The 10,661-nt window shown below is 41.8% G+C and overlaps 1 protein-coding gene across 1 annotated transcript; it reads left to right on the top strand.

The window, feature by feature from the left end:
- Window positions 1-416: 416 nt before the first annotated feature.
- Window positions 417-9,708, top strand: LOC125234747 (WD repeat-containing protein 89). The gene is made up of 8 exons (XM_048141133.1): window positions 417-658; window positions 801-1,024; window positions 1,439-1,614; window positions 6,266-6,427; window positions 6,961-7,062; window positions 7,844-7,935; window positions 8,836-8,938; window positions 9,547-9,708. The coding sequence occupies exons 1-8, from the start codon at window positions 510-512 to the stop codon at window positions 9,685-9,687; spliced, it is 1,149 nt and encodes a 382-aa protein (XP_047997090.1). The 5' UTR covers window positions 417-509; the 3' UTR covers window positions 9,688-9,708.
- The last annotated feature ends 953 nt before the right edge of the window (window positions 9,709-10,661 follow it).

Here is a 10,661-nt window from a genome sequence, read left to right as displayed (position 1 = left end):
GCTGTCAAATGATACTTAGGAATGTTAATAAGTGTTAATTCGAATTTCGAACTTTTGATATGGCGGCTAAATAATATTTCGGATTAAAAACTTTACGCCACAAAAAGTAGTTGTCAAATGATACTTAGGAGTTTTAATAAGTGTTGATTCGAATCATAAGCGAAATAAAATTATAGCGAAATAAGAATGGGGAAAATAATAATAGGGGAAAAGTACTTTCGGGCAAACAAAACTTAGGCCAATTAATAAAATGGGAAGCGTTTTCGGGCTACTAATAATCGACATTACAATTTTCGACTTTTTGATAGGTAACCCTTACTTACTTAATCTATATGTCAAGAACATGATTTCTCAATTTCGGTAATTACCGATACACCACAGCACTAGCCACTCGACGTCAAATGTCAAACTGACGTGAAATTTCTAGTTACGCACGTGTTGTGTACCATTTGTTTACATGCAGTTTTTTAAATAAATTTATATGAAATTACTTTTGAAATCTACAAAAAATGGCAGACATAATTGACACAGAAGAGGAGGACCGAGATATAGTAGGACCAGAAGAAATAGAACAATTATTTAGTAAAAAATACAACTTGTTAACAGAAACTGCAGTGTCGCTTAAAAAATCGTATATAAATAAGTTAGCCACATCTAAGTAAGTACTCAATCAAATGATTTAAACTCTTGAAAGCATTTCCTACCAATTTTTTGCAATGAATACCTAAAACGAATAGTTTTGTTGTAGTTTATCAGTTACAACGTTTACCACATGTTTATGTCTTAAATATGCTTTCTAGGTCATTAAAAATAGCCGTAAGCTTAGTAGACAACAGTATCGAGGTGTACCAGCTGAGCAACACGTCGCTGAGCAAGGTGTGCAAGCTCAGCGGGCACAAGAAGGAGCTGACGGATGTGGTGTTCTTGCCTAAAGAGGAGCATCTTCTGCATTCGTGTGGACAGGACGGGCTGGTGAAGTTGTGGGATACGAGGACTAGTGGGAGCTGTGTGCAGGACTATAAAGGTAAGTCTATTATTATTATTATTTGTGAATGCACAGGCAGCTTCAACATGCATGTCAATGTCCTGATCCAATTGTGTTTTGTCCATTCAATAAATAATTATCAAGTCTGTTTTTAAAAGAATTCACTGTAGGTGCACTGATTATGGTTTCCGTGAAACTGTTAAACTTTCGTGAGACTTATTGAAATATACCGATGTACTCACATAACACATTCATATATTGCTACTGGGGACATGTTTTGAGTCACATGGCTCTTATGAGGCATGAGTGATTGGCGTCTACACTCCTTGCACTGAAAAGTCTAAAACATTTGCTTATGGTTCTTTGAACAGCCTTATCTCAGCCATAGGTCATATGAACTGGCCTTTGAAAAAAAGCATTAAATACATAGTAAAACCAATTCTCATATTTCAGATGAGGAAGAACAGATAGTCCGGCCATACCTGTGCATGGATGTATCTTGCAACAGCCGAGTGCTCTGTGCGGGCAGCCAGACGGTGCAGAATGATGCATACCTTGTGTTCTGGGATCAGCGCATCACTAAGCCTCTGGGTGGTTACTGGAACTCTCATACTGATGATATCACTCAGGTATGACAGATAACTTTGAACTCTAATCTCCAAGTCCAATAGTCAATCAAATAAATGTAACACAATCACTGTGGCTTCATGTCAATCTAACGTTAATGAATAAGACTAAATTGCGGCAAAGGTGATAATAATAAAAAGAATGTATGGCTGAACTAATTAATTCACACAAAATATGATCTCTTCAATACACATTAGTTCTGTCATTTTCAGTTATCAATGTATTCTTTATTGTATTGCAGTCATGTTCATAATACATTAGGTGTTACACATTGGAAAGGTAGGTACATGACACCCTAAAGGTAGCTAATCTGTCACCCATTGTGGGGCAAGAAACCCATTGCTACATTATTGCACAGTATTACATTCTACCTGTAATTACAGCTGATGCCCTGCCTCAAATTGAATTCTTCATGCATAAAAGTCATATCAGTCATTAGAAAAATTGCCCCCCCCGCGCCTCTACCGCGAACGGTCGTCTAAAAAGAGCTCTCGTTAATTTATTTTAATTATCGAGTTAACATGGCGAAAGTGACGCTACTAGCTATAGAAAAACTCATCGAAAAAGCCGTAGCACCCATTGAAGTAAAAATATCAGAATTAAACCTTAAACTCGAAGCGGTTTTAGCAAAATTAAGCACAGAAATTTCTACATCCAAACTGACGAACGGCAAAGATGGCGACAAAGCTGCCGAACAAGAACAAGCACAGCAGGTCCCGAAGATAAACGATGTGGCCCCGAAGACAGCGCGAAGCCGACCGCCAGGTACGTCACCAGCCGCGTCAGCCGCGACGACAACATCAGCGCGCAGCGCGCGTGCGAATGCGAGGAATCTGCACGTACAAACCCAAGCAACGCGTAAGTCTCTCTCGCACCCGCCGGCCCCGCCGCCTGCGACCGCTGCACCCGTCACCGTCACACCTGCGAGTAAACTGGTAACTGCACCTATTCCGAATCCGCAGCCGAAGGACCCCGAGCCTACGCCAAACGCGCTATCAGGTGTGGCCACGAAATCCGCGGTAAAACCGGACGAACACACGATGCCAACTACGGCTGATACTGACGGCGATAAATGGGAAACAGCTGGCCCAAAAAAGCGTAATAAAAAATGGCGGAACAATATAGTGGTCGGGACGAGCTCGAACCACGATAGTATTAAAGCTGTAGAACACTTAAAGTATATTCAAGCCTGGTCTTTCAGACCCGAAACGACTACAGACAACATACTAAGCTTTCTAAAAGACACGGTGTCTTCCGACGACTACGTAGTTGAAAAAAGAGAGATAAAAACTAATAGACACGCGTCGTTTTTAATCGGCATGCCAGAGAACTTATTCGATACATTTAACTCGCCTACTGTGTGGCCCCCGCGCGTAAGATTCACCGAGTGGTTTCACGGGCGCCCCGCGCCGCGCGGGGCTATCGACGACGTCACTCCGGCGCAGCGCTACCGGCCGATACCAACGCGGTGCCGCAGCAGAGCTAAATCTCCACCCGCATTAAGCAAAAATAATGAGTCCGAAGCGCCCCGCAAGTTAATAATATGTAACCAAAACATACGCGCGCTCGATAACAAAACACAGCGCTTGGAAATATTACTGCAGAATGAATTGCAATGTGACGTCCTAGTCATGACCGAGCATTGGTTGAGTAGTGAAAAATTAAAATGCATATACTTTGACGACTATTATTTAGTTTCGTGTTTTTGCCGCTCTAGTTATGAACACGGTGGGTCGTGTATCTATGTGCGTAAAAGCATACGAGCCATCGAAAACCTAGAGTTGACAGGACTAGCAGAAGAACGATATTGCGAAATATCAGCGATAGACCTATTAGATTATAATATAACAGTAGTTTGTATTTACAGATCGAACTGTCAAATTAGTAGTAAGGACTTCCTGGTATACCTAGAACGTCTGCTCGATAAATTAAGTACATTCGATAGGGAGTGCATTATTTTAGGGGACACGAATATAGACGACACGGTAAGTAACGTGAAGCCAGACCTCAGAAGATTATATGACCTATTAAGGGCCCATGATTTTAGTAATGTAGTGAACTTTCCTACAAGGGTGACTGATACTACATCTACAAATCTTGACCACGTCTACTGGAATGGGGTTCGCGCAGCGCTGAGCGCCACTCCCGTCACCACGCACCTCAGCGACCACCTCGCCGTGCGCGTCGAGCTGCTGCGCCCGCGCGCCCCGCGCGCGCCCGCGCCCCTCACTCGCCGCGCGAGGATTTACTCTGCACGGAACTACAACGAGTTCCGAGCCGCGCTACAGAGCGTTGACTGGCATGATGTGATTCATAAAAATAACAGTTCCGTCACAAATCTAACATCATCTGTTATACATATAATTAAAAATAAATTTAATATCTGCTTCCCTATAAAAACCGTCAATAATAGGAAAAACGAATCATGGGTGACTAACGAAATTCACAACCTAAAAAACTTACTTTTTGAAATCATAGATTTAGGAAGAAGCTTCCCTAATAACGATAAACTAAATCACATTATTTCAAGTATGAACACCAAATACATCAGTCTCCTAAACTCAAAAAAATCCGAGTTCTACGCCAAAAAAATTAATAACAATTCGAACACAGTGAAGTGCATGTGGGCGGTATTAAATAGGGAAAGAGGTAAAACATGCCACAACAAACTCGACTATACAGAGATAATTACTGACATGGATGGAAACAAGTTCAAAACAAAAAAGCTGCTTCCGACGCTATAAACAAACGGTTTGCCGGAGCGGCCGCGGCCTGCGGCGCGGCGCCCGCCGACCCGCCCCGCGCGCTCGCCGCGCTGCGAGCGGCCCGCCCGCCCTCCGACGTCTGCATCAGGCTCAAACCTTTCACGCCGGACGAAGTATTCCGTATTATCACTACAGGTTTAGCTAAAAAAACAACTAAAGACATATACGATATCTCTGTCAGCTTAATCCACTCCGTCGCCGCGGAGCTAGCACCCATACTCGCCTTAATCTATAATAGATGTCTACGCGAAGGTATCTTTCCGAACCCACTCAAAGAAAGCCGAATCTCTCCGGTATATAAGGGAAAAGGAAGGAAAGAGGATATCGACGCGTACAGGCCCATAGCGATAATACCTGTGATCGCCAAGATATTCGAGTTCGGGTTAAGCTGCAGGTTGACGGAGTTTCTGAATTCGAAAAATTCTCTCACTAACCGACAATATGCCTACCGGAAAGGTCGTTCAACAACATCGTTGGCCCGAACCGTAATACGGCAGATTGTCGAAGCCCGTGAGTATAAGAACCAAGTCGCAGTGTTATGCTGCGACTTGTCAAAAGCTTTCGACGTTGCTGATCACGAGGTTCTGATCAGCAAACTACGTCACTACGGCCTGGAAGGGTCTGCACTGACATTGCTAGCTGACCTTCTACGCAACAGAACTCAAGTTGTGGTCTCCGAGAGCGGTATGGTTCGATCGGATGCTGCAACCACAAGCATGGGCGTTGCACAGGGCTCCTCGGTGTCAAATATTCTCTTTTCTCTACTCTTAAATGACCTACCAGAGTCCGTCACCGATGGAGAGACCTTTATGTACGCCGACGATGTGGCCGTTGTTGTGTCTGCCCCCACGTATGACGAGCTTGAACAAAAACTAAACCTGATCGCTGCATCACTTTCTAATTGGTTTAGCATTAACGGCCTCATCCTCAATACGAGCAAAACACATTACATTGGTTTCGATCTGTCAGGCCGACAGGTTGGGCAGCTCTCAGTAATAACGAATGGCACCATCATTAGCCAAGTCATGAACTCAAAATTCCTTGGCTTTGAGCTAGACAGTTGCCTTACCTGGGGTGGCCACATAGATCAAATGTGCAAAAAACTCGCAACGGCATGTTTTGCGTTGAAACGGCTGGCCCGTGTTCTTCCTTTCGAAGCGGTCCGAGCTTGCTACTTCGCCTCTATCCATGCACTATTGCAGTACGGAGTCGAACTGTGGGCGTCTGCTGCCGATTGGGAGAGGGTCTTTCGACTACAAAAACGTGCCGTCCGCGCGATCGCTCGCGTCCCTCAATGTCAATCCGCTCGGCCACTTTTCAAGTCCTTAGGTATACTCACGCTACCCTCGCTGCTAATATTGCAAGTGGCAACAAACACTCGCGAGGAACTAGAAAAAATCCAATCATGGAGGTCCCGCGCAGGTACGCAACACGCAGCGTGCTGGCTGGTAAGCTGCCCTTACTTCGCACAAACTCGCAAAAACAAAAAACTAAGCCATGTAATGGGTCGAAGAGTTGTAAACAACCTTCCGAAAGATATTATTGACGCGAAAAGTGTATCAATATTTAGAACCAAACTTAAAAAATGGCTTATCGAGCAGACGTTCTACGACCACAAGGAGATTTTTAGTTATAATAATATGTCATAGAATGTGAATAACATAAGCTAAGTAACATACTATATACCTACATATTGTAGTACCAATTGACATGTAATTTTATATTATTAATAAATGATGATTTATGATTTGATTTATGATTTATGATTTATGAAAAGTTGTGAAAAGTATTTTGCAGATAAAAAAACTTTTTTTGAGTGGCATTGCAAAACTTTCCCCAACTATTCAAATAAGAGTATGATTTTCAAAATGTCTGCTAATAATTCCAGGTGAAATTCCACAAGAAGAAACCCAGCGTACTAGCATCAGGGGCTGATGATGGACTCCTCAACGTCTTCAACATCATGGAGCCCAACGAGGATGACGCGCTCACATACTCACTCAATGTGGAGAACTCTATAGAGAAGATTACCTGGCTTAGCGACACGCAGGTGATAATAAAACTCATTTATTTAGATGAACTAAGACTGAGCATAAAATTTCATATCTAGCTTATATTTAAAATGTAGCAAGGACCCTAACAACCTTTCCTTGCTGTGTCGCACTGCTGATATTTTTTGTGAAGAAGTCGGCAGCTCTTTGCAATATTTGTATATATCACACTTGATGCATTCCCATGCTGAATTGCGATTGATCAGAAAAGACTTGGAATAAAGTGTGGTTGATGCGCGTATAGCAAACTGGTCATGTCTAATGAACATTCGATGACCGGTCTGGCTCAATCGGTAGTGACCCTGCCTGCTGAGCCGCAGTCCTGGATTCGAATCCCAGTAAGGGCATTTATTTGTGTAATGAGCACAGATATTTGTTCCTGAGTCATGGATGTTTTCTATGTATATAAGTATGTATTTTATCTATTTAAGTATGTATATACAACACCCATAGTACAAGCTTTGCTTAGTTTGGGACTAAGTTGATCTGTGTAAGGTGTCCCCCAATATTTATTTATTTATTCTTCCTGCAGGCGTCGTGCGTGACGCAGAGCAGCGACCTTCAGGTGTGGGACACGCAGCGCGGCGACCTGATACGGAGTTACGACCGCGACAAGATCTCCCGGACCATCAAGGTAGCTAATCTGTCACTCATCTTCACAAAACGTTAGGAAACATACCATATGTGATTAAACATTGAGGTTTAATCAAATTCAGTCTTCCTATTCCTACACAGTTCAATTTCAGCTAAGATTAAACATAACCTGCCGTTACTACATATACTCTCGTTGACCATCTTAAATGAAAATAATTCTGTGAGCCTTACGTTCTTAATATAGACCATAGTCCACACCGATATAGCCGAAATTGTCGAGTAATGCCCTCAAACCAAGCTGTTTTGCCTCGGGCGAGGCATTGTGGCAGCAAGGGCGTCAACTTTGCCCGAGGCACATTTATATAAACCAGTGGTTTTCAAACTTATTTTCCCATGGAACCCTTTTGGAAAGCAAAATATCTGACGGAACCCTTAAATTAAGTAAATAAAAAAAGTGTATAGAAATCTTTATTTTAATAAGTCTTAAACATAATAGTAAAATCTAATTATTAGATTCTAATGTGAGGTATTACATGAAACTGTTTTTATTTTTACAATTGGGGAATGTTTGGTTTTATGGAAGAGAGTTGAAGTCGCATATCAGTCAACCAAAATTCACACGGAGCCCCCAGAGAGGTTTTGCGGAGCCCTAGGGCTCCGCGGAGCACACTATGAGTAATGAGTATGGCTGATATAAACCAATATGTTTTGCATGGCAATTTCTTTTTGCGATGGTAGTTCTGTGCGGCCCATTGAGAAAAAGTTTAGGACTAATGGTGTGCTAAACCCTATGTTTGTAATTGTAATTATTTCGTTTACAGCGTAGCCGTGGCGACGACTGCTACATGGTAGATACTTACCGCTCAGCCGACGGCGAGTGCGTCATGCTAGCCGGCTCACACGCAGGCTCAGGGTAAGAGTCGCTAGTGTTGTAAATCGGCACGACGTCCAAATTTCCTCTTCGCACGTGAGGCGTACTCGTACGTAGTTTCACAGTAGGTACATATGGCCCTTTGAAGTTTCGATATAAGCACATAAAGTACTACCAGGGGCGGCTCATTCCGCGATCCTTTCGCCGCGCTACAAGTACATGCCGGCGGCCGCGAGTTCGCGGCTCGCGGCCCATTCAGTGGCGACGACCTTCGCGCGGCGCAATAGAATTCAATGTCGTCTGCACGCGTGCGGTCTGTTTGTTAATGTAGGTAAGAATTTAGAATGGCGGCGTTTTGTGAACATCAAAGGAGTGAGCCTTCTGTACTTGTACTATTATACAAGGTGCTCGCGAGGAACCCGCATAACTTGAACCACGCGTTTCTGAGGCAAAAAGAAAGAAAAAATGTTATATGAATTTTAAAATTTTTCGCAAAAAAAAAATTTTTTTGTTTTTTTTTTTTCTTTTTTGGACGTATTTTCACATAAAAATTTTTTTTTATCCATAAAGTTGGCAATTAAAATGAGTTCCTTCATTTATTTTTCTAAAAACCAAATTATTTGGAAGTTTTTCTTGTCACATTTTGACATCTATCAATGACTACTGTGAGACTATGCTCCACAATTGCGCATCAGCGCCGCTAAGAAACCTTTTCTACTGAGTAACAATACGGAAATGTTTTTTTTAAATTGGCAATAACTCTGAAACTAGACGAAATCTAGAAAAGTTTATATGACAGTTTAGTCTTGAAATGTGACCAAGAATATGCCGTTAAAGTTATATGGGTTCCTCGCGAGCACCTTGTATATTCTGTGGTACTACTTTGAGCACTAGTGCGATAAACTAGCCGCTTATAATATTGTAAATAATGTTTTGTTTCAGAAATGTCCTCCGATCGGTGACGGCCACGAGCAAGAAGCTGCAGCCGACGAGCAACTTCGTCGGGAACAAGCAGATCGTCAGGTGCTGCTCTTACAACGCGGAGGTATGTTGACGACAAGCGGCAATAGCCGGCCCTACACAGCGCGAGGCAGCGGGCCATGTACACGTGCCTCGGCCGAGTAACCTGTCTCAGCCGAGGCACATCTACACTGGCCTTTTGCGGCGCAAGCACATTGCCTCGCTCTGTGTGGACGCGGCTGTCCGTGTAGCCCCATTTGTCGTGGCCCAGGCCCAAGTGACCACCGCCCACCGCCGTACATAAAGAAGTTCCTTTTGTTTGCTATTCATTGTCACAGTACAATGGAATGTCATATACTTTCTGCTATCAAATACTCCAAACACGGGGACACAATTAATTTTCTTTAACTTACCTCTTTCCTAATACAACATTAGGTAAATTTACGATTAAGACCTTTCCAGGTATCTTTTTCTCAGCTATTAAACCTTTGTATCAAATCTTTATAGTGTTATATCACAGAATAATAACACAATAATAATAGTACAAGTACAGAAGGCCCACTGCTTTGATGTTCACGACATGCCTACAAAATTCTTACAAAGAATATATAGAATCGCGGAGTGAGCCGCCCCTGGTTATATGTAGTGTGTTACACACAATCGCATACATTGATTATTACTGATTGTCCACAGAGAGACATCCTGGTGACGACGGGCGAGTCTGGCCGCATCAGCATTTGGTCGACGAGCGCAGAAATAAAAGAGCAGAATGGCGTCGGACACAAGCTAGCGACATCTATGAACAAGATGAGAGTGCGCCACAAGCCTTATTGACGAATATACTGTACATATGTATACTGCTGTTTTATTATTTCATTATAAAAAGTTTTTGTAGAGCTCTTTGATACAACAAATAAAGGTAAGTTACACATAGTAAATAAAAAACAACAATTCAATAACTTATCTCTTTATTATCCACTAAGCAGCCAAATATGAATAAACACGAATCCATTCTGTTACGACTAACGGGACACACTCACACTAGTGTAAATACATTAATTCACGCACACATCTATACGAATCCGTCTCACAAAGGTTCTCACAGTAAAGTTCAGTCTCTCCAACCACTTCAGTCTTATAAAGGCAGTTAAGTAATGTTGCCGTCCATAGACCGAATTTCGCGCCTATTTAAATGACTGTCGGAAAGACTTTTTAAATATAACATGGCAACACTGAAAACGTGCAAGTGTCGCCATCTAGTGGCACCTTCGTGAAAAGGACCCGAAAATAAACTCTAAACATTAATAATAATCTCTTAATTCGACCCGATACAGAACTTTCAAAACGATAAACAATATTATCTTTTTCTTAATAAAGCATTACAATTTAATATAACATCAATGAGATACCACGATTTTAAGCTCTATCTAAATAAGGTTCGTAATTCTGACGATTTTCATGCATTTTTCATATAAACATATTATTCTAAGACGGCACACATCATATTAGCCTAAAAATAAAATCCGAATAAATATAAATTTGTACTCAAATATAGTCTAATCTCGAACACTTTGATTTAAAAGGAAATAAAAAGTATAACGAGTGATGTAAAGTTATTAAACCATGATTTAAGCGGCAGTCAAGATTTATTCAAAATAGATTTGTCAGACAACTACATAATTAAGAGAGAAATGCGATTAACATGAGACTTCAGTTTTTTATCACATACAAACATGCAAGTTACTTCCTATCTTTACAATATACCTGCAATAATATTTTAGTGCGTCCAACATATAAGTGCGTTTCAG

Source organism: Leguminivora glycinivorella, chromosome 16 (assembly GCF_023078275.1).
Source record: "Leguminivora glycinivorella isolate SPB_JAAS2020 chromosome 16, LegGlyc_1.1, whole genome shotgun sequence".
Lineage (NCBI taxonomy): Eukaryota > Metazoa > Arthropoda > Insecta > Lepidoptera > Tortricidae > Leguminivora > Leguminivora glycinivorella.
This window is presented reverse-complemented; position numbering and strand designations above follow the sequence as displayed.